This window comes from Drosophila subpulchrella, chromosome 3L (assembly GCF_014743375.2).
Source record: "Drosophila subpulchrella strain 33 F10 #4 breed RU33 chromosome 3L, RU_Dsub_v1.1 Primary Assembly, whole genome shotgun sequence".
In the NCBI taxonomy this organism is placed as follows: Eukaryota; Metazoa; Arthropoda; class Insecta; order Diptera; family Drosophilidae; genus Drosophila; species Drosophila subpulchrella.
Window position 1 is genome coordinate 19,537,271 of NC_050612.1, and position 23,272 is coordinate 19,560,542.

At 43.2% G+C, this 23,272-nt stretch overlaps 2 protein-coding genes across 2 annotated transcripts; one reads left to right on the forward strand and one right to left on the reverse strand.

Moving 5' to 3' along the window:
- Window positions 1-845: 845 nt before the first annotated feature.
- LOC119555514 lies at window positions 846-23,240 on the forward strand. Its single transcript, XM_037866934.1, has 4 exons — window positions 846-900; window positions 2,671-2,736; window positions 19,906-20,403; window positions 20,470-23,240. Exons 1-4 carry the CDS (start codon window positions 846-848, stop codon window positions 22,554-22,556), a joined length of 2,706 nt encoding a protein of 901 aa, XP_037722862.1. The 3' UTR covers window positions 22,557-23,240.
- Window positions 6,279-7,472, reverse strand: LOC119555488 (glycine-rich cell wall structural protein). Its single transcript, XM_037866898.1, has 2 exons — window positions 7,347-7,472; window positions 6,279-6,770 (listed from the first exon to the last, which is right to left on the reverse strand). The coding sequence occupies exons 1-2, from the start codon at window positions 7,353-7,355 to the stop codon at window positions 6,279-6,281; spliced, it is 501 nt and encodes a 166-aa protein (XP_037722826.1). The 5' UTR covers window positions 7,356-7,472.
- Window positions 23,241-23,272: the final 32 nt, after the last annotated feature.

The window sequence follows — 23,272 nt, forward strand, 5'->3', positions numbered from 1 at the left end:
AGCCAAGGTAGATATAATCAAAATGCGAAAACAGATCCGCAAGCACACACAAAAACGGGGGCCATTATGGAGAATACTTATATATGTATTCCAACGAAATGCATTCATGACTGCTCACCTTTTCCAACCCTTCGGCTGCAGTATTTTCATTTCGTTGCCATTTGGAGTCGAAGGTTGCCCAGGATGCAGATGCTCGGCACAGACATTCGTACCCGGGCACATGCCTCCCTCTGCCGTTTGCCATTTTAATGAATACATAATTAGTCTTTTTGCCAAGCTCTCTCAATCCACCCACTTCCACATCCAAATAGTCCTCCTGCTCATACTCCTCTTCATGGCTTCTTTTGCTGATGCCACTGCAGCACCTGTTCAAATCATTTCTCTTCTGAACTTAATGTCCATGCAGCAACACGTTCTAAATGCACTTAAACCAATTTTATATTCCATTACTAAATAAACTCTTAGTTTTATCTTTTACGATATTTTAACTTTTCATTAAAATGAAAAAGATTTAGCAATAATACTTAATACTAATCTAATTTTAAAAGAATTTAGATCCTTCATGCTTTCATTTTTTTTATTTAAGTAAAAGTGTCTAAAAGTATGCAACAATATATTTTTAATAGGGTTCTCTCCTGGATTCCTTTTGTTAGGGACTTTTTTTTACTGCCTTCTTTTAGACACCTTTATAAGTAATTTCATATAAAGAAGAGTTTTTGTTCAAAATAGTAGATTAAAAATCAGATCAAACTAAATACCGTTTCAAGACATATCAATTTATTTCCACTTCTCTCAGTGCATCCTGCATGTGTAGTTCATTGGTTCATTTCATACTTTCATGCAATATGGAGATAATGTTTGCTCCAGTCCAGGTCCATCGCACAAAGCGAGAGCGAGAGGGTCGATAATGGGGGACAGAGATGGCAGCACATAATTGCCAGGATTACGCTGGCTCATAAACTTTTCCCGGGCATTTGCAATTGTGTTTGCATTTCTCTTCAATACCGGTGGATTCGCCAATGTTTTTGCGGGGTATGGCGAAAGGGAAGGAAATTTCTGTTTGCTGATATCGTTTATTTAATATTTAATTGAATCCAGGCTGAGTCGATTTTTTCCATTAACAATCCCAGTTAAACCCACGACCCGTTCCACTTTTCCATCTGCGATAGTGGACAATGGGAATCCTTTGCGGGATATTAGTCCCGGCTTATCGGTTCATTTGGGTGCGCAAAATTGCAGATGAAATTTACGAAAATACCTGAACCAAACCGCAGGGTATTCGAATAAATTCCCAGCGATTGGTATCTGTGTTAGCGGGTTTTGTACGTGCCACAGACCGCAGAAGCCACTGGATCATCCTACTTTTTAATATGTATTATGCAATATCCGAGCAACAGCCACTTTAAACTGGGTATAGAGGGATTGAAAATAAAACCAAATTAATAACTTCTAGTTAAAGTTGTAAGCCGCATCCTTTGCAGCGGCCTTTTGGGGCCCGAGTTTATTACTCAAAGGAATTGGTCGGGGCCCAAAGTAGCAGCGGATGCCCATAAATATATCATGAAATCAAAAACTTTTCCACAACTTCTACTTCTGGTTGGCTGCCGCTTCTTTTTGATTGGTGGCAAGACCCCCGCCACCAACACTAACACTGGGAAAAAGGGGAACTCCTTAATACTTAGCTTGCCCTTTAATTATACAAATGAAACGTAATACAATTTTTGAATAAATCTTTTAATTGTTCTGATATCCTATCCAAATTTTAAAAGGTAATGTAAATTATCTTTACATTGGTTTTTAACATGTTAAAAATTTATTTAAATAATTTATTTTAATTTACAAATATATGGCATTAGTAAGTTTTAAAAGGAGCATTTTAAAAATCACTGAAGGTAAAAGGATTATGTTGTTTAGTCCTTGAAATGTCATGTGACTTTCGGTTTCCTATATTATCTTTTTCAGTATGATTTCTATAAAGTTTGAATGAGCAGGGTTTCAGGATAATATTTCGCGATGTTATTATGTAAATATTTTGTATATGATATATGTGTATATTTTCCTCTGTGCACCACCCATTTGACCTCCCTAAACTTGCGTGTAAACGTGTGGGGCAAAGTGCTGGCCACACGGACAACAAAATGAGCAGGAGCAGAAGCTGGAACAGGAGCAGGAGCGTTCGCTCAAAGGAGCAGAGTAATGCGTTTCCGTTTCCGGACCGGCTCCTTGCCTTCCAGATCCCCTCCTGCCCCTTCCTACGGCTCCGTGTCCCTGCTGCCAGTCAATTCAATAAAACTTGTGTCCATTTCATTTAAAATTCTCTGTTCTATCTCTGCGCTCCTGACTGCTTCTGCTCCTGCTTCTGCTTCTCTCAAATTAATGGTGTTAAAATTAGTGCCTCAGACGGAGTGGCTGCCCGCATCCTTGCCACCGAGCTGGAACTTTGCCTCCTGCCACCTGCCACCTGCCCCTTCCACCTGACACCCTCTTCTATTTATTTAGTTGTCACTCTGTGGAAATTATGCCGCCTAGTCGGGCTGCTTTGGCTCCTGCGACACGTGTAACTGGATCTTGGTCCTTTTTCCCCCTGTTCGAAACTTTTCCACCTTAAAGTTTATACTTTGGACCAACTTTTTTTCTAACTTTTCCCCTTCACTCTCTTTGTATTTTCAGGTGCGATTCAGATTCAGGAGCGTCGTTTTTTTGGCATCCTCCGGCCGGCGAAAAGAAAGGACGACGGTAAGTGGCCGGGTGTTGAAGGAATTAAGCCCCGAATGGAAAACCGAATATTTCCCTAATGAAACCAATTAAGCAAACGGCAAAATGGCCAAAAATTGTGGCCGGTAAAAGTGAAAAATCAAAGGCTAGACAATGGGTAAACAAGGCAGGGAAAGGGTGAAAGTGTTGAAAGGACGGCGAAAGGATTGCCTCAATTGCGAAATGAACACACAGGGAAACGTCCGTCAATTAATGGGACTTTGCAATTTCAAATGTCCTGTGGCTGATTGAAAACCTGCTTAAATCAGCTTAAATGTGTAGGAATAAAAAGAGGGAAGTTACTTTAAAAATATAGATACTAAAAAAAGAACCATTTGCCTTAAAAAAAATAGAACAAAAAATCTTGCTAGCAAGAACAATATTATTATTAAATCAGGAATTTTAAAACAATTTAATTAAATTGTATCCAAATAATAAACAGAATAAAAATCCTGTTTTTATTGCTAGTAAATGGAAATGTTCCACACTTGTACAAATACAGATTGAAGGTTTTTGCTGGCTGTGGAAAAGCCATTTGGCAAAATCAATACATTTATTTAGACCGCAGGCTGGAGAGTGAAAAGCAAATCAAATGCCGGCAAACGACACAAAATGTATTTAGCATTTGGAGGCATTTCCCAGAGCGGCCAAATATTGTAAAGGTAACTCAAATACCCAGTCCAGTTGGGTCCAGGTCGATTGCTCCATTCCAAATACAGGGAACCGGACTTGTCCTGAACATCGATCCACTGCCTATTTGGTTTTGGCCAAATCGTTTTACGCTTTGTTGCCGCCAGCCATTCGCCCAGCCAGGATGCAAATATGTGCAGAGGCTTAACGTATCCAATAAAGCCAGTGTCCAAAAAGACGGACATGGAGATGGAGGTGGCTGGGGATGAGGATGAGGAGTATATACTATAGGTGGGGTTGGATGTAGAGATGGAGGGGCTAAGGCCCAGAAACTGATGGACAAAGCTCTGCGGACTCAGCTCGTCATCGGTGGACATAAGCAGCTCAGTGGCTCATTCAGCTCATACAGAGCAAAAAGGATTTTGGCATTAAATAGCTATACTTTTTAAATTGCCTGTCGTTCAAAGCTGTTTTCTGGGTTGATTAGAAAGTTCTAATAGAAATGTAACACTTTTCGTACTTTATCATAAGCTTAAAACATAAACAGTTAGAAAAAAATATCAGTAATGGAACATATTCTTAATTAAATACTCGTATATTATTATATGATTAAAACATTTTGTTTTACCTATTTTTCAGTTCCTAAGTTGAAAAACTTGCCATGATAGGATTTTTTTTTATTTAAAATGTTTTAAGAGTTTCTAAAATTATAAAATTTATTTTTGAATTTACAAGTTAATCACTTTGATAAACTATTTATTGAAAGAGTGGCTTGTAGTTATAGCTACAGGTATTAGGTATTGGGTATTAAGTATTTTTATCTTTTTTATCTTTTTTTTTCATTGCAAACATTTCGTTTAAACTCCAACAATATAAAGAGCTTTCATTAATTTTCTCACTCACTATGTTATCACTTTATTTATTTAAAGGGGTTAAATGAATCATGATTCATGGGTACTTTTCGCCTCCACATTTTTCGCTTGTGCAGGGCTCAATGGCTCAATGATTAAGCCGCTCAGTTGATTCCGAGCCCTTACCACGTGTCCCGAGGATTAGATGAGGCTCAGAAACAACAACTTCATCTGTGGAAGGTGGTTTGGTGGAGTGGTGCGTGTGCGGCTTTAATTCGTTTCGCTGCAACAATGTTGCCATTGTGGTGCGATTTATATCGCGGGCCTTAAATGTCATTACCGGCTAAATGCCTTTAAATGGCCCCCATCCATTCGGGCTGACCAGTTGGTTTGGCGCCAGCAGCCGAAAGTGCGACCACCGACCACCCGTCGAGAGGCTTTATAGGATGTGGGGAATGGGATCCTCCGCGGATCGGGTTTTCCTCCTGGAGCGGGCAGACGCATTTATCATCCCGACCCGTGACGCGCTGTCGCCTTCAATTACACGCAAATTATTCTGCGCTCAGCGAACGGCGGCACCTGTATTTACCTGTTTTGCATCCGAAAATGGTTATGGGACTGGGCATGGGGGCATCTGCTATGGGTTTATCTCTATATCGCAGACAGCGCCATCTGCCGGGGAGGCGGCCAGTGATCCATCTACCTTATGTCAAGCGCCGACCAACCGATGCCAATCTGATGCTCCAGTTCGGATAGTTTGGTCTCCCTGGCAGCGATTAAATTGATTGATCAATGGGTGTTTGGGAAAGGCGGATTAGAGTCCATTCCAATGTGGATACTCCAAAGGCGATTAAAATGAATGGGACTTAAGATCTTTGAATATCTAGAGATCGAGAGGTGTTTGAATTCCTTTTCCTGACTTATTTGGTTGTGTACCACAAATTGGAAGAGATTATTGTTCTAAAAGTTTGTGGTCTAATGATTTTCCGTACTTAGATAGTTTTTGGGGTAAAATTTCCGGGTAAAACTCTTAAAACAAACATACTGGAACATTTTTTTTATCAAAAACGAGCATTTTTTGGGTCTATTTCACCGTAATTCGGTTGAATAAATAGCCTTAACTAAAAGAAACACTGTTTCGTCCAGCTAAAAAGCTACGCTAACGATAAACATAACTTTTGGGTAGATTTTTAAAATTTAAAATTCCACCCGATTTTGCATTTTGTATAAGGGGTATCATCACAATTTTTTGCGAAAAATGGTCAAAAATAAATATTTTCAGCATTAAATGCCAATCGATTGGGAATTTTATTGCGGGTTCAACGAGGTATGACACTTCATATTCTGACCATTATATTTCTAGTTTTTATCAAAATACTGATTTTTTAAGGTGATACTGTGAAATAAAGATTTTTTACTAGACCAACTAAGTTCCTAAACGTTAAATCTGGAATTACAGATTAAATTAATTTAAAAAAAATCTCGAGCTTTGACTTAGTAAACCAAAACTGATCTCTGCATTTAAGGAGTAAGCCTAGTTTTATGTGTAGCTTTCTTAGGCCAATATATTAAAGCAAGCAAAACTTGTCTGGCCATCCAATTGGGATCTTTGAATTGCCCATTTCCACTGACATTCCCATTCACTTTATTCAGCCATTGACACTCGTTTCTTTTAATTGTCCACTAAAATATGCCGCATGCCCGAGTCGAGAGCTATGCAAATACTTCAAGTTTTCCTCAAGTGCGCGACTGCGAGAAGCCAAAGTCTTTGCCTCTGGACCCCAGCGAAACCCCAGCAATCCCCACCAAATCCCACCCAATCCTCGCCAGCCCCCTGATTTCTAATTAAACAATACAAATGCGAATTGGTAGCCAAAAGACAAAGACACAAATACCGGGGGCTTGGAATTTCGGCGGTGTTGAGTGCCCCGAGCTTCGTCAACAATTTCTTAGTGCAAATGTGAAGAGGGGATCTCCGTCGCTGCCTGGAATTTTATAATTAATCGGCGGGGATTTCGCGCACACGTCTATCTCTCTCTTTATTCACAACCAGCCATCCCTTAGGTCTACAAAGTCGTCCAGCTCCTCGGCGTAATCCTCGCCAGCTCCGTCGCCCTCGCCGTGTCGCGAGTAGTGATTGAAAATCATGTCCCTGGCCGCCGGAATCACCTTGCCGCTCTCGCATCCGTGCATGTCCTCGTACGTGATTTCGCCGCCGTGGCCCATTCCGCCCAGGTCGTAGCTGCCATGGCCACCACCTCCTCCTCCACCCTTGCCAATACCACCTCCATGTGTGGAGAAGCCAAGTACTTTGTACACTGTTTGCTTCACACCTCCTCCTCCGCCGCCGCCGCCGCCATGGGCTCCATGGAGCACCTTGTAGACCGTGTGGGTGTGGTGGTGCGTCTTCACCTTGACCGGCACGTGGATGATGAGGCGCCGATGGCCCAGACGACGCGTTTGGATTCCCGTCGTCATCAACAGGAACATTATGGCCAGGAAATGAGCCGCCATCGAAGGACTTCGTGATGACAACTGGTTTGGGGGAATCAAATGAGATAATGTTCTGAGATAGGGTTCTATTTTATTGGCTCTAGAACTAACCATCTTTTAAAAAAACACCCTTTTAATCAGGAACCACTAAGAATCAGGTGCAGATTTAGAAATCTTAAGTGCTGAGTCGTAACCTTCTAATCAGGAATTGAACATCAGAAAAGGTTATCCATCATTTTCAAAGAATTTAAACAAAATCTTATAAATTAAAGTATGATAAGGATATACATCATTATTTTTGTTTAACTGTTAAATGTATTTCAATTTGAAGAATTGCCATTTTTTAACCACTTCCATTAAATTTATTTTTTTTGGCAGAAGAATTCGTAAATTGTGCCAAATTGCCATGGAAAATTGAGTTTTATTAAAGTGTTCATTTAAATATAACAATTATTTTAGAGTTGAACGGTTTTTGTCATTTTTAGAGAGCAATTAAACATTTTTCATTAAGGCAGATCACAACTTTGAAATTTTTTAAGTTTTATGAGAATTTTAAACTGATTTTATTTAAACGAGGTTCTAGTGCATTTTTTAACGATCAGCTTTAAGTTGACTCACTTTGGTCATTGTGGTGATGTAGATGGACGTTTTGTATTCCTGCTGATTAGGCTGGTTAAGCAGGTCCTTTAATTAATCCTTTAGTTTGTCGACTCCCACCACCGAATCCGAGTGGCGCGCGTTCGCTTTCAACACTGTGTAGGCCGGCTGGAATCGATGGGCCTTTTATACGGATGCAGTAATCAGGTTCAGTGCACCATGGCCGCATGTGGCGTACTTACGAGACTCGCCCGCATCCCCACATCCACCTGGCCCACCCATCCATCATTATCTTCGGCGGCAGTGGTGTCGATTGCATTGCAGCCTCCACGGAGCCGCAACATTTGCATGTGCAGCACCACAGTCGCGTCCAGAGTTACGTGTGCCTAATTATTGCTTACAGCTTGTTGCTTGATGGAGCACTGAGAGAAACACTAAGCTCGGGATACAATTTTTTGGCTAAATAAAATGTTAAGTCCCTAAGAGGCAAAGACATTCCTTAATCCCTTTTTTAAGAAACATGATAAAATTATATACGATTAAATTGTTTCCAATAAATTAAAGTCCATATTACTCTTTAGTGAAAAAATTTCTTATGATTTCTTAAACAAAACAAGTCAAAACAATTTTATTTTGGATTTCTACAAAAAATACCATAAAAACCATCCTACGAAAACGCTAGTTTCACCCAGCAGTCTTTTAAAAATTCCTTTATTTTAGGAAATTTATAATACAAGACTTAACAGTTTTTATAACCGCATCACTCTCTCTAATTTAAACTATTCTGACTGATAAGTATAGCCAAAGAACCTCTCAGGTACTAATTTCTCTCAGTGTGGGCCTAAACTTGGGGCGCGGTCGGTGCCCAGTGGAGCGTTTCGAGTATTTTGTGCCAACAAAACAATTTTCGCCACAGCCTCTCTGCTCTTGGAGCTCCTGGATAACTTGGATAGCTCGGATCGCTGAATCGGAAGCGGCATTTTGGTGACTGGCTCTGGGAGCCGGCGAAACGGAATCGGAATTACCATTGCCAACCATGCCCACTGGCATCTCACATACGCCACCGCTCGATTTTGAATTCAATCCCAGCCCATCCCTTTAAAAAATATAATTTAATCCAGCGGCCACTTCGCGCTTTGTTCAACATTTTATGCAATGCCGCGAAATGCGGAAAAGACATAGATTCGCGCGTGTTTTCCATTTAACATTATTACTTTAATTACATTTCACCGACGAGCATGCGAGAGGTGCCCAGAGGCCAGTATTTAATTCGTTGCGTATTAATATTCATTTCATTAGCATTCGCCGGCGATCGGTTTCATTTACATACGTAACTTGGACAATAGCTCACCTAGTTTACGGGGCGTATGCGTAACATATCGTTAGGGAGATTGCTTTTGAGTTATAATGAAAGCCTTTCGTTTAAGGTTTTGAACTGAGGTAACCTGCATTATATAGATTTATTTTATATTGTTTCCTTTAAAACAAAGTTACTAGCTATTTTTAATGAGGACAATTTAATGTTGTGCCTTGAATACTTTTAATAACCTTATTTTGTACAATGAATATCAGGATTAGATCAATTAAAATTATGTCCCCTGCTGCTCTGCAATAACCATAAAATTATTACTATTTTACGACTTTTGGCCATTAATTGGAACTTTCCTCATTGCTCTGCATCAGTAAATACAACTACTTCTATATACCTACTTATATGCAATCCACATTCGTTCCATTATATGGATTTAATATCGCGCACAGAATGTGCACTCGTAAAAAGCCCAAGCACACTTACGCAACAGAATGAAAATCCAGAGGAAAATGGGAGGTTTTCCACCCACCCAGAAAAGCATATGGCATATGGCTAATGAAACGTGGCCCGAAAGTTTGTCCGTCGGGCAGATAAACTGCAGTAATAAGTAAACTCCGAAATGCGTTGTGGAAAACGTGCGCCATGAATCCCATAACTTTATGGCAATGGCCCACTCTAATTGTCCCGAAAGAGGGTCAGTAGATTGGAGATTGGGACAGGAAGATGCTCCAGAGATGGTTTTGCCACCTTCACTCCTTTACCTTTCATGTCCCGGAAGGGTATTACAAGTGCTTTCAAGTTTGTCAAGAACTTGAGGAGTTTCTATGGTTTCATAAAACACTTTTTTGATAATCCAAATATTTTTAACAAATCAAATATGTTTATTAGAATACTCCTATACATTTTATCGGCTTGATTTTATAAACCACTTGTATTATCATTTCGTCCTATTCAGATTGAATCAAAAAAGATCCAAATTTATTTTATGGGACTTTTTGCCTGCCAAGATTGTAAAAATGTTGTTGATCTTGATAGTGTTTTTTTAAATTTACGAAGTAGTTTTTTGGTATAATTTAAATTACATCATGGCTTCAAAGAAGACCTGGAAGATGAACAAGGAGATATATAGATAGTGATAGATAGATTACTAACTAAGATTTATTTAACTTTCATTGAAGAAAAAAGTTGAGTGAATTGATAAATAAATTTCTATAAGGCTTTTGGTATATTTAAGGTTAAAATTAGACTAAGCTCTAATCTCTTTTAAGAGGTATTGCAAAGGGCTATCCCAAAACAAGTGCTCTTTACTCGATTCCCTACTTCCGCAGCTTTCTCGAAATGTTTGCCTGGGTGTAGTAATAATTTTGATCAACTTTTATAAGCGGCGTCATCAACCTGTGTGTCAGGGGCGTAGGGGTGTTTAGCGGGGATTTAGGGGGGTGTACGCAAGGGGAGGTTGTGTGTATGCAAGGGGCTTTTAACAGCTGCAGGAGTTAAGCCCCGACCTTTGTTGCTGTTGCCTTGGATGTTATGCCTAGCCATAAACTGCATGCGAAATTACCAAAAAGCTCGCACATACACACACCCACCCACAGTTTGTTGGATTTAGGGGCAAAAAGTTGCTCATTTACAGCAATCTGGTTGCGAAGGATAACTGGGGGTGGTTGAGGGGGTTCAAGTTTCGTCCTAGAGGATGCTGCTAATAAAATGAGAGTCGAGGCGCTAACAAGCCGCAGCGGACCGAGGCGAGCTCCGGAAAACCCGACAGGCAGTGAAACTAACCCAACCAAGCCGAGTCGTAAATCCTGCCTCTGCTGCTCTGCCTGCCCCCCAAAAAAATACAACCCACCCATTTCCATTCCCACTCTAACTCCACCCCCCATCCCATGAATCCTGCACTATCCCAACCCGTATCCGGGCTAAGCAAACTCGTAAATTTGAGGAAATTACAACATGAAAGTCCTGGGCAGCATTGCGCGACTCTAAATTAAATAAAAATACACTGGGTGGGGTATCAAGCCGGATGCACTAAGAAAAATTAAAAGGATCTCTAGCACGTATAACAAAAGTATTTACTTTTATATCATTATCATTACATGTGGAAAATACATTATTAAGCTGTAATAATTTTTAAAATATAATATGGTCCATAATATAATATGTCAAGGTTTTGATATCACCGATCAAAGTGTCAGAAAGTATGCAACAATGTATTTTAAAACCGAAAGCCTAATAGATTGTGTTTTTGAAATACGTCATTATTTTATGTATATCATCATTTTAGACACCTTTAAAGAACGAGGGTGATTTTGTTCTCATTGGTAATGTCTTTAAGCCAAATCTCATTAGAAAATCAAATCTGTTTTAGAGATAGCTTTTCAAAATCAAGCCAAATTCCTAGAAAGATGTCTCTAAGTCAATGCAGGAACTTCATAATTTCGGTAAAAATTTTTCCGGTGTCGCTGGGTGTTGAAAGGGGGAGGCCTAGAACATGGGCACTGGTCAAAACTTTCCGCACCTGTTGGCCAAACTCGGACGATGGTCGAAAAACCTGGCGTTAATTAAAGCTGCAACATAAGCTCTCGCCGGACACAGCCCACTGATCCTAGTGGATTGCCTTTTTCCTGGATTCCTGGATTGAGTGGGTGGGTGGTGGCCACTCGGGAGTTGGAGTTTGGGTTGGACTATGGGTGGGCGGCTAGTTGGGGGGACAGGCAATAGAGCGCGCACAGATTTGTGGCAGCAAAAGCGGCAAAAAGTTTCGCCATCCGCTCGAGATTTATGTCAAACTAAAGCACTTGATGGCAGAATAGTTGGCATTTAATGGCTGCATTATTGGAGTTTGTTTGGAAAGTGCCGTAACTAATGGGTCACGGCTCCGTGCGCCGGATGGGCGGCGATCGGGGGCGTAACTCCGGGTTAATGCGAACAAATTGCCATTTATCTGTGGGCCAACTTTCTAAGCCACTGTCTCACAGGTGGAAACTGAACTAATGGCCGTGGACAGGCTTCGAGTGGGGAATTAGTATAACTCAATTTGTGCTGTCTTTCTGTGTGGGGGAGAAACATTTCAAATGATGCTAACGGAAAAAGTTGCACTTGAATGGGTTTTGTGGGAGCCACTAAATGTCCATCTCTATATTGGCTAGCAATTACCAATAATATTGCAATATATTGTTATTTTCCCTATTTAGTCGAGGTTGTTATCGTATGATAATTAAGGAATTTTAGTAAAATTCCTTTCAAATATTGCTATTTTGAAAATATCATGCCTTTTGCACTCTGTTTATTCCATCTTTCTGAAATCGATGCATATTATTTTCGGAAAATCCCATTTTCCAATATCAATGTAACAGTATTCATTGGCAACAATAATCTTTTGTAAAGTGAATAAAACGTTTTAGCCTGCAAGAGCTTAGCTTCGCCGTCATTGATTTTGAGCTTTCAAAACCTTAGATACTAACGATGTATTATTACACTCGGTTCCCGCTAATCTGGAAACCATCCTCGTTGAGTCCTCGCTGGCCGCCTTTCGTTCCGTTCTTTCTGGCCGGGAGTCAAATGTGGCGCACATCAAACGGCTGGCTGGCCATCAGGGCCACCTGTGCATGTCCAAGAGGCCAAGATGCTCAGATGGGCAGAGGCCCACCCAGTCGAGAGTCGAGAGGATCGAGAATGGAGGAGCTGCCAGAAATGGCCTCGAGGAGGATGGGTTGATATGGAGGAGCAGCTATGCTGGGCAATAAATTTCGATTACATAATTTGTAAATTGTTATAACCCGGCGAAATTACCATGAAATCTTTCGCAAAGCATTAAAAAATCTGCCACTTCTGGGCAGGAGCTGCCGAACCTTTCTGGGTTCGTTGGTTTCCATAAAGTTTTATGGTGTTTGACTGAGCCGAGCATCTAACAAACAATGAGGCCTTGGCTTTTGGTTCTTTTGCCAGTGATTTGCCTGTGGATTTGGATTTTAGGTAAGGGGTTTTCTCCTCTAACCTTGCACTTCCTGCTTGGGTGGGCGCGGCAATGGTTACGCATCAGCGGGCGCAATTTCATAGATGATTCCTGTAATGCCGCGATTAGTTTTTATGCCCCAACCATTTGGAGTCTCCATCCCAAGGAATTGCCTCTGGAGGAGCTGCTCCCGCTGTCCCGCCTAATTAATGGCAAATTGAAAGAGAATCGTTTATCTGGCACTTGTTATCATACCAGTACCCAGTTCGAGTTGGAGTCCGAGATTTGGCTCCCCGGAGTCTGTGTTAGCCATGGCCCATAAATCAACAGCCAATTACAATAAAAATTTATCATGCACAATAAAAGCGAACGGAGAGCGGGAAAAAAATGACGCAGAAATAATTTACATGGCGCATTTTTCACATTTTTTAGCAAAGGAATTTATAACAATGTCCCCAAAGGGACCACATTCTGCTCGCCATACCACCACCTCCTCCTGGTCGAGATGGAAATTTTTTAATAAAGCACGCGGCATTTCAAAGGGAAGACAAAGGACTCCCGGACTCCTAGAAGGGAGCTCCTAGTTCGGTTTTGGTTTCGGTTTCTGCGATTGCAATTGAGGGATTTATCCCTCCACTGAGTGGAGGATGGTATGTTAGATGGTGGATGGCACTTGAAGACATATTTCCCGGAGAGGCCAAAGTGCACTTGCTCCAGCTGCTCTAGCAGCACTCCATTTGGCCCTCGACAACAGGTTCTTCATCAGCAAGCCAGAAAAGCCAGATCCTGGCCAGCAAATCAAAGTGCGTGCCGCGTGCTTCCCTTTCCGGCCTGGTTGGGTTAGGTCCGGATTTCGCATTCCGGATCTCGACTCCGGATTCGTTTTGGGTTTCACTTTCGGGTTCAAAGTTCTAGCTGACAAGGCTCCCAGAGAGAGAGATGGTGCTCCCCTCCTCCTTCCTGTATTTCAATTTACATTCCGCCCGCAGGACTTATTGCTTTTTTCGCTTTGATCTTCCCCTTTTTTTGGCCGAGAACAGCCACCCTCAGTTTCCACTAGCTCACAGCACGAACTCATGGCTTTTTATGGCCAAGTCCTTTGACGCTTATCGTGACGCTTTTTCACTGGAACTGGGAACTGGCACCAGGAATTGCCACCAAGACCCCGCCTCAAAGGGGCACATTTGTCTTCTCCTAAGTTGATTTCGGCATCGAGGGGCCAACAATAGTAGAGAAAAGTATGTGTACTATGCTTAAGCATAAACAAAATGAAACTATTTATCACTATTAAATAGATAAACCTAAGTGAAGTATCTTTAAAAATACTTTTAATTGTAGAAGTTCCAAATTTAACAGATAATTGTATACAATTGTTTAAAAAATGTTTATCCTATTGCTTAAAAATCAAATTAATCATTAAATATGTTTAAATAAAAACAATGTATTTGTTTAATTTATATCAGTAAAGCTTTTACGTGTATTTTAAGCTAAATATCTTTAAATTGCAAAGCCTATCTAAATGAAGATATTTTTATCTGAGGACCATCTCTTTCTCTCTGTGTCCAAAAAAACGTCTTGTCCATATGTATGGAAAGTACTCAAAGTTGGTCATAAGGACACACTTCCCAAGAATTGTTTTACTGTCCTTGGACTTAAAGAAAAGTCGGCAGGACAACATGGACATCTTAGTTCGTCCTGCCACAATTTGATTTTGTGGTTTGTTTTGGTCAAAAATAAAATAGGGTGAGGGTCAAAGAGACCTGCCAAAGCATGACAATGAATAGGGAAAACAGGAAAGAATTTTAAGAAATAAGAGAGCAATTAAGTTGGTAAAAATTAGAACTAATATTATTATTGCTTTCACAAGACTCTTAACTTTAAGGCGGTAAAGAAACCCCATTAAATTAAAATTTACATAAAAACCTTTTCATAGTGATTTCGAAATCGAAATAAATCAGTTAAAATCATCATTTCATAACGCCCCCGCCCACCGAACCCTAGATTTCTTTCACCTGCAATAGCACACTTTCATTTCCGCACCTCCGCAGACATTTCGTGTTCAACAGCCCGGCCACAACATTTAAATTTATTAAGGCCATAAAATGATATTTTTGCGGCCTCAGCCAGCGTTGCTACAAATGGGCTCATAAATATTTAAAACCGCTTAAAACACGCACGAAAACCAAAAACCCAAAGCTAACAAACGTTTAATTTTATTGCCCTGGCCAGCAACCGCATCCCCCGTTCCCCCGGCTCAAACACCAATTCCATTCCAATCCCCTCCTGCTCTCGAAAAGGGCTGCTCCTTGAATGCTACAGCAAAGTCGAGTCGATAAAAGATTTTAATTCACTTTTGATCGCGTTTGGGAATCGCACCTATTGAAATCTTGGCCATGTCTTGACCACCCAAAAGCGAAGAGCCCATTAAAAAGCCATAAAACTGGGCTTAAGTAGTATCGACAGTATCGTATCGCCCTGCAGCCACATGATCCCGGCTAATTGAAAAGGTAAAAACTGAAATTTGTGTAAATTATTTTCTGCATAAATTATCCATTTGATGGCTGTGCAGTGGCTGGCATGTTGGCACCTGGTCGGTCACCTTCTATCCCAGGTTTCCATGGCCTGTCATCAAGGATTTGCCATCGCCTGGGACTAGCTGCGCCATTGGGTTGTCAGGGTTGCGTACTAAAATAGCTAAACAATGCAATAAAGACGGCTAACGAAGTTTATTTTAAAAAATACATCATTGGGGGAAATTAGAAATTACTAGTGGTAACTTCTGTAAAGCCTAATTGGGTAGTTAGTTTAATGAAAAATATTTTTATATAATATGCTCGTCCAAATTTAAGAACCCTGTACAGCTTATTTATTAAATAATTTAAGTTAATTTTCTTAAAATCCTTAAGGCTTGAGACCCAAAAATAGCAATTAGAACTTTTTTCTATAATTCCAGCTCCCTATCCCGAACCCCAATCAAGTTTGGCGAGAAACCCGCCGAGTTGGCAACCCTGACTAGCACCTATTGACAATCTGACAATCAGGCGAGTTTATGCCGGATTTTATGGTCTCCGTGGAGCAGTTGGACATTCGGTTGGCTTGGGTTGGGTTGGTTCGACCAGGTTGGTGGTCATTTTGATGGCTCTGGACTAGGGATTGGACGTTCGTGGCCCGAGGCCCTGGGCGGGTCGTTAAAGTTTTGACGATCCCTCCGGAAGCGTTTTAATTTGTTTTGGCACCTCAGCTTAAGGCTGAAAGCTGGAAGCGGATCGAAGATCGAATCTCAACGAAATCAGAGTTTTATTTATATATGTCTGCCTGGCGTTTTGTTAACCCATTAGCGGCGACAACGTTTTTGCCGAACAGTAAGGCCAAGTATATTGCAGTGGTCATTTTACAGTTGTCTGGTCTGCAGAATACATAAAAAAAAAAACGCTGGATCATTGGATCTGGCGGGGATTGAGGGGAAATCCAAGATCCGAGATCGGACTTTGGAGGCTGGGGAGAGAGTGGTCTGTCTGAGGCGCTGCCATGTTTAGTGGCAATTAAAATGTTTTTATCTTATTAGTGCGTCTTATCTGCGGTTGCCATTTTAAGATATATATGAGAGGGACGTGCGCGAAACGCCGACCACAACAGTTATCGATTGTGCAGCATCTATGGGGCATGCCTCCATCCCAAGTTGGGGCCGGGAGAAGGTAGCCTAGAGATTAGGCTTGATTGAAAAATTTCCAGAGTTCTTCTATTCTATTAAAGCGATTAACCTGACCGGGATTCGCTTCCTCTATTCGCTACTCGATTCCCACAGTCTAAATATTTTTGGGGGAAGCTTATCGGATCTGTAAAGGTATTTTAGGTTGATTGGAAAATTTCTAGAGCTTCAGAATTGGTTTTGGGTTTCCTTAATGTTCGAAACTCTTTAAAGAATATTAGATATATATGATATAATAGCTGTTTCTAGAGTCTTAAATAAAATATGGTACTGCTTTACCAATTTAGAAATGTTAGAAATCATTTCGCTTAAAAATCATGTCTTTTAATAATCTGTAATAAATTTTGATTTTTCCATAGTATTTTTTTATGAGCTAGGCCTGACTTTTAACTTTTGGTTGAGTTTTGGACAAGCCCGGTGATTGCCCATGTCGTCTTCCGAGTCCGGCAGTTAATCACATGCAACACCATTCCATTCCAAGCGCCTTTTAAGCCGACGGGCCAGACACAAATCAATCGGCCGATTTGCACGCCTCGACATTTCCCGATTGAATTATTATCACCGGAGTGGGGCTACCAATATCCAGGGATTGGACTCTGGTGCTGGGAGTCAGGAGACCCGGGTTTTGAAGGTGGAAGGGAAGGGGGTTGGAAGAACGCGGTCCGTTGACCACCACCACAATGCCCCAGTGGGCACTGACCACTGACCAATGGCCATGCTCATGTTGGGCTCCTGGTCGAGTGGAGCAGAGGCGACCATATTTGTAGCAGGCGGGCCAACAAGTTGCAAAACAAATTTGTCAGAGTTTTTACCATTTTTGGGCAGGCGTTGCAGCTTTGGATATGTGATTTGTGCAATGCATTGCTGTTGTCTATGTTGCAGCCGTTGCTGTTGCTAGTGTTGCTGTTGCACTTGCAATTGCAATGCCAATCGCATTTGCTGTTGCTGCTGGGGGACGTTGGTTCCGGCGCAATGTTGTCATTAGCTAATTTGGCAGCAGTCTGCGTTTAATTAGAGGGCCGCCGCGAAGCTCCGACCCGGAGCAACACTTTCGATTTTAGTCCCCTAAGCTGCCCCGTGATCGGCCACGCCCTCAATCCGGCCCTGCCCCGCCCTCTCCGATCCATGTGCACTTTAAACAAATGTTGTACGCAGATTGGGGGAATATATAAACAAGGCATTTCATTATAGTAAAAAAATAGCTCACTCTCTCTCTCTCTTTGATTTTATTTATTTAACAAAATTCTAAACATTGTTAATTTTGGATTCCTTTTAAGAACGTTACCCATTTCTTTATAATTTGGTGTGGATGTTTTGAGAAATCGGTTTAGAAAGATGCACTGTTACAAGCGTTTAAAAGTTAAGGGAACTTTTATTTTTTTTGAGCTTGATGCTAATAAATTCTAAATAATTTTTGGATTATACAATCTGTAAAAGATTAAAACACGCACATTTTCTACGAAAGAAACCTGTTTGAAAACAGGAGTTTAAAGATAACTGAGATTTTTCTGAGTGTGCCAGGTGGAGATCACGTCTCACGTAGAGGCCATTAAAGGCCACAGCATCACGATCGAGTTGAGGCTGGAGTCGGAGCAGGAGTTGGAGCTGGGCTTTTGGTTTTCGGTTTTTGGGCTGGAGATGGAGATGGAGCTGGGAGTCGGAGCTGAGTGAATGACTTTGAGCCGGCCTGTCGTCACACCCCCATGTAATCCTCGCACGATCTCTGCGCTTGAACCTTTTTGATTAGGGCCGGGGCAACGGAACCGCCAACTGACTGACTGGCAGAGACGTCCACTCCCACTCCCCCTGCAGATGCCCCATTCCGGATCCCCCACTCCGAATCGCCTCGCAAAGGTCGTTAAAGTCGCATCGCTGCCGTTGCCGCTGGGCCCGCAGATTTTGGCGGGTCTTGGATCTTGGCTCTTGGCTCAGGGCTCAGGGCCTTGTCCTTTCTGCGCTTCATCAGAGCTTAGTTATGATATGAAGTACCCTTTAAAAATGGGTGGGTTTATTCCGTAATCATGTTGGTTTCTTTGAGGATATTGTATTATGAGAAAGTATCAAAAGTTCTTTAAAGATATATTTTTTTTAGACGATGAAAATACTAATAATACATTTTTTTAAAGCCAGTCTTCACAGATGTTATCCATTATTAAGCATGGTATGGTATTCAATATTATAGAATAGAATATATAGAAGAAAATGCTCTTGAAAACTTAGCTGGTGATGATCAATTTCCTTAGTTAAAATGCTAGAAATATCATATTGTATTTCCTACAGCGATCATTAAAGATGATCTCTATAGGTGAGCAAGACGTCTTTCATAGCACTCACTATTCATACACTCATATTAATATACAGCCAAGTAATTTAACTGTTACCTTCATTAGTTCAAAATATTTAACATGCATTCCTCTTTCCATTCGATTTTCAACCCATAACTATATGGCATTCCAGATGGCCATGTTTTAATTTGTCACAATTTGTCAGCATGTGATTGCAATTTCTCTGGCCATCAATTCAGGTTCGCTATAGAGTGTACCAGAGATGTCTTTCGAATATCCACAACAAGCCAACTTTATTTTCTCTTTTCATTGAACGTTGTGCAAATGTGCTAATCCGAAAGAGGGAGATGCTCAATCCAATATTTGGTAGGAGTATTTTTGAAATACCGTCACGTTTCAACATTTTACTACTCACTTGTGGCACGTTGTTGCCATTGAGCATATCAGTTTGGAATTTTATTGGCCACGCTTCTTGCCTGCGTAGCTCTCCTCCGATCCTCTCGCCTTTCATCTGGGGTTTCCACTTCGTCCCATCCTCATCCTCACCTTCGCCTTTGCCATTTGGAGCTCGGCTCACTGATCTTGGCCTTGATAGCCACATATGAAGGCGGCCACAAACCATTCCCCACTCTTCCGATCCGCAATCTCCAGTCTTCAGTCCCCGTTCTCCATTCTCCATTTTCCACTCTCCCGGCTCCTGACATTTATATTGGCAAATATTTTAAATATCCCCTGCTCCCCGCGTGGGAGTTGTCCTCCTCCTGGCAGATTCGAGACTTCAGGTGTCGTTATCGCGTCTCAATGGTCTTTATGACCAGGCGTTGGACTGGGGGAATTTCGGACTGAAGACTGCAGAACTACAGAAGGTCCCACAGAACAGCCCTCGTCATTGTTTCTGAATCTGCAGACTCTTAACTATAATTGGAATTTTTATTGTCATGTGAAGACTGAGCAGGATTGGTCTAGTGGTGTCTCTTTGGGGGCGGATCAATATAGGACAAATGGCCATCAAACCCTTTTATGAGGGATAAATGGTCTTCTAGTTTTAATTAAGAAAGGGTTTTAAAGCAATGCATTTGGGCTTGCAATAAAGACTACAGGTCTTAAAGTAAGATAATACCAAGTATACCATTTTATTGTATATCGTTAATCGTTAACTTTTATTGTGGTTCTATATTTAAGTATTAGAAACACCATATGGGGTACATCTTAAATTCATATACTAACATATTATAAAAGGGGATAAGTTATTGTATAACGTTTCTAAGGATACCATTTACATATTTCTTAAAAATATTCTTAATATATATCATCCACAGCTGTCACCCCTTTACCCACGTATCGCCAGAATGGCGGCGATGCTGCTAGCAGGACTACTCCACCTGTGGATGGACTGCCTCTGGGTTACGAAGAATCCAGCACTTTAGAGCTGCAGGCCCAGGAGAACGACTACGTGCTCGAGGAGTCAGCATTGAGAGTACCGATCTCCCCGCCGCCCAATTACAGTCCCCACCCCTTGACGCCACCACCCAGCTACACAGAGAGATCTAGCCAGGCGCAGAGAGCGGATGCAGTGCATCCAGCTAGGCCAGCACGGGTAGTAGTGGTTCCACCATCTGTAGGAACTTTAGGAGCCAGCGACTTAGCAGCACGTCAGCAGGCAAGAAGGAGACGAAGACTTCGGGAACTTCAGCAGCAGCAGCTGCAATTCGCCTCCAGCACAGATAGCTCCAGTAGCTCCGGGTCCAGTTGCTCCGAGTTGGGAAGTGGAGGCAGTGCCACCAGAAGGCAGCGACGACGCAGGCGGGGTGTGAGGGGTAAGATTTCCATAAACTTTCTCCTTAGAATCATTTAATCCTTACTGATACCATCTCCCCTTACAGATGCATATTGTCCGGATCTCCTGCATGCCTGCTCCCTGATTCTCCAGCAGCCCGGCAGCAGCGACAGTTCCGTGGGCAACTTCACGGCTACGCCCCCGCCCCCGCCCTCAACAAGAGCTCCTGGTCAGGATCCCCATCCCGATCTGGAGGAGAGCTTCGAGTACAGCTCCGACTATGTGGAGATCGACGAGCTGCTGCCACTAGTCGCCGGCGGGCGAGCGAAGAGCACTCCGCAGTTGGCGATGGGTCAGAACCTGAGCCTCCGAAGGCCGCGCATCTCATTGACCTGGGTGCTCCGAGAGCAGCAGCAGACGCAGACGGCTCCACAGTCCCAGACGCCACCCTCCCCGCAGAAGGAGGTGCCCCAGAAGGAGTCGGTGGATAGCCAGTTGGATCGCAAGGAGAACGAGCTCTTCCCGGCCAGAACAGAGCCCGTGCCCACCCAGCTGGATGTCACCAAGAAGCGGTACCGGGTCAAGCAGCTTCCAAGTGGCGGTGAGCCGCTCAATGGCTATGCCACCACGCCCACCGCCCACCAGGCTCCTCCAAATGGCCATCTGGCCAACCAGAAGTTCTTCAGCAACCAGAATCTGCTGGACGTGTCGCGGAGCGGTCCTAGCGGTGCTCCAGTGGCCGCGGCCTCCACCAAAGAGCTGCTCTTCGTCTGCACACCCCAGCGGGCGCCTAGGAGCGATAATCACAGCGAAGCCCTGCTCCTGGCCAGAAAGCGGAACGAGATCCGCAAGAAGTTGGCCTCCCGGCTGCAGCAGGCGAGATCCAGTGGCTCACAGACCGGAGAGGCCAGAGGATCGGTCACGGGAGCAGAGTCCATAAAATGCACCTCCTATTCAGAGCCCAGTTTGGTGGCTGCCTCGGAGGGTGGAGGAGTAGGAGGATCAGGAGGCGGAGTAGCAGCTGCCCCCCAGCAACAGCGGCGTCACAGGCATCGCAAGCGGAGGGATCGCAATCGGGTGCAGCGATTTGGCTATGAGATCCACAACGTGGACGAGTTCCTTTCCCGCTGCTCGCTGGCCACTCCGGGCAACATACCCGTGGTCCTGGCCACAGCTAGTACTCTCTACCAAACGCGACCAGGTGGCTACCAGCTGGAGATTCCCCTGCCCCTGGGCATGGTGGTGAATGCGGTGTTCAAGAACCAGAACTGGCTGTATGTCCAAACCCCCCACGCGGAGGAGGGCTATGTGGGCTACGCCTGCTGTCTGCCCTTGGGGATTCTGCCCCAGCAGGCGAGGGCCGGCTCTAGGAGCACCCCCTGCTGGGAGTCCAATGCGGACGTCTTTCCCCGTCCCTGTGGCAATATGACGGATTCGGAAAAGGAAATCCGCTTGCGTGGCGGCACCCGCTCCGATGGCGCCCGCACACCGCGCAGCAGCTCCAAGCCCGCTGAGGACCAGAGCCTCAAGATCAGCACCACCACCATTAACAACAACAACCACCACAGCAACAACAATAACCAAACCAAGGGTGGCGGAAGCACCACCAGTTCCTTGTACGGGGAACAGCAGGTGGACAAGCTCTATCTGAGGGCTGCCTCCAAGCCGCGTCTGGTGGAGAAGGCCTACGCCCAGTTGCGCTCCACCCGCCAGGTGGCTGCTTCCGGTTCCGCTTCCGCCAAGAGTGGCGCGTCCCAGGATGAGTACGTCACCCTGCAGCAGAAGTCGACCAAGAAGCTGTGCCCTTCTGCGCAAGCCCATCTCCACCAGTCACAGCCTGCGGCGAGGCGTCTCTCCAACGTGTCCTACATCACCAACGGCCATAATGGCCAGCATCTGCATCCCAAGCTGGTGCCACTGCCGCCCTACGAGCACAAGCCGGCCAAGAACCAAACGGAGGCCGACGCCACCTTGAAGGCGCTCCGTCGTCAGCAGGAGGTGGGTCAGCGGCAAACTCTAGTCGCCATCAACACGGACTACATCACGGAGAGCATCGCGGTCCACAAGGGCGAGATCGTGACGCTGTGCGAGTGCCGCGAGTCCAAGGATCAGAGGCAGTGGTTCTACGTGCGGACGCGGGATGGACGCGAGGGTTTCATCCCGGCCGAGGTGGCCGGACATGGCTACCTGTAGATCGTAACCGCCTGGGAGGGGTCGTTTTGGGTCATCTATGTGGATCTTGGAAGCTTAAAGTAATCTAGGGAAATCGTTAAGAGACTTTTTTGAACCCTTCCTCATATCACTTTAGTCATATTTATGTGTTTCCCTCTTGTATTTAAAAAATAATACGATTTTATCTTGTATTACCCTCCAGATTTAACAAAATTTGCTTAAAATTTTGGATCTTGTTATCATCACCTCTATAGAATCATAAAATTCTAAATCATAGCAAATAACTACGTTTATCCTAGCTAACATAAATTGTCCAAAGTTAATCTTTCCCCTTTTGAGATTCTCTTCCCCAAAACGACCCAACCTAACCCACCACCCCACCCCAAAACCAAGTCAAGCTCTACATCTAACTCAATTAACATTATAACCATCTTGAACACTTATAGATCACACATTCCATTCGCGATCCTTAGTACGCTTCTAGTTGTAAACTGTACTCGTATCGGTGTCTGTAATTGAATACTTGTATCTTTGTATGTGTATGTGTGTGCGTGTGGGTCCTTTGAAGGACCTTGTATTTATCTAGCCTAGCATTACGAGTAGTCTATGTAATAGAAAACTTGCTTAACGAAAATCAAAGAGGAAAGCGCAGATGGAAACTATTTATAAAATTATTGTACTTGATGCTTCTACTAAATAATATTAACAGACATTGAAATAAATATATGAAAGTCAGT

What these genes read in the sequence shown, in the direction of transcription:
- LOC119555514 (XM_037866934.1), top strand. Translation starts at nt 846, where the DNA reads ATGGAGATAATGTTTGCTCCAGTCCAGGTCCATCGCACAAAGCGAGAG. An exon ending in GGCGAAAAGAAAGGACGACG is followed by an intron (nt 2,737 to 19,905) that starts GTAAGTGGCCGG and finishes TATCATCCACAG; the next exon opens with CTGTCACCCCTTTACCCACG. An exon ending in ACGCAGGCGGGGTGTGAGGG is followed by an intron (nt 20,404 to 20,469) that starts GTAAGATTTCCA and finishes CTCCCCTTACAG; the next exon opens with ATGCATATTGTCCGGATCTC.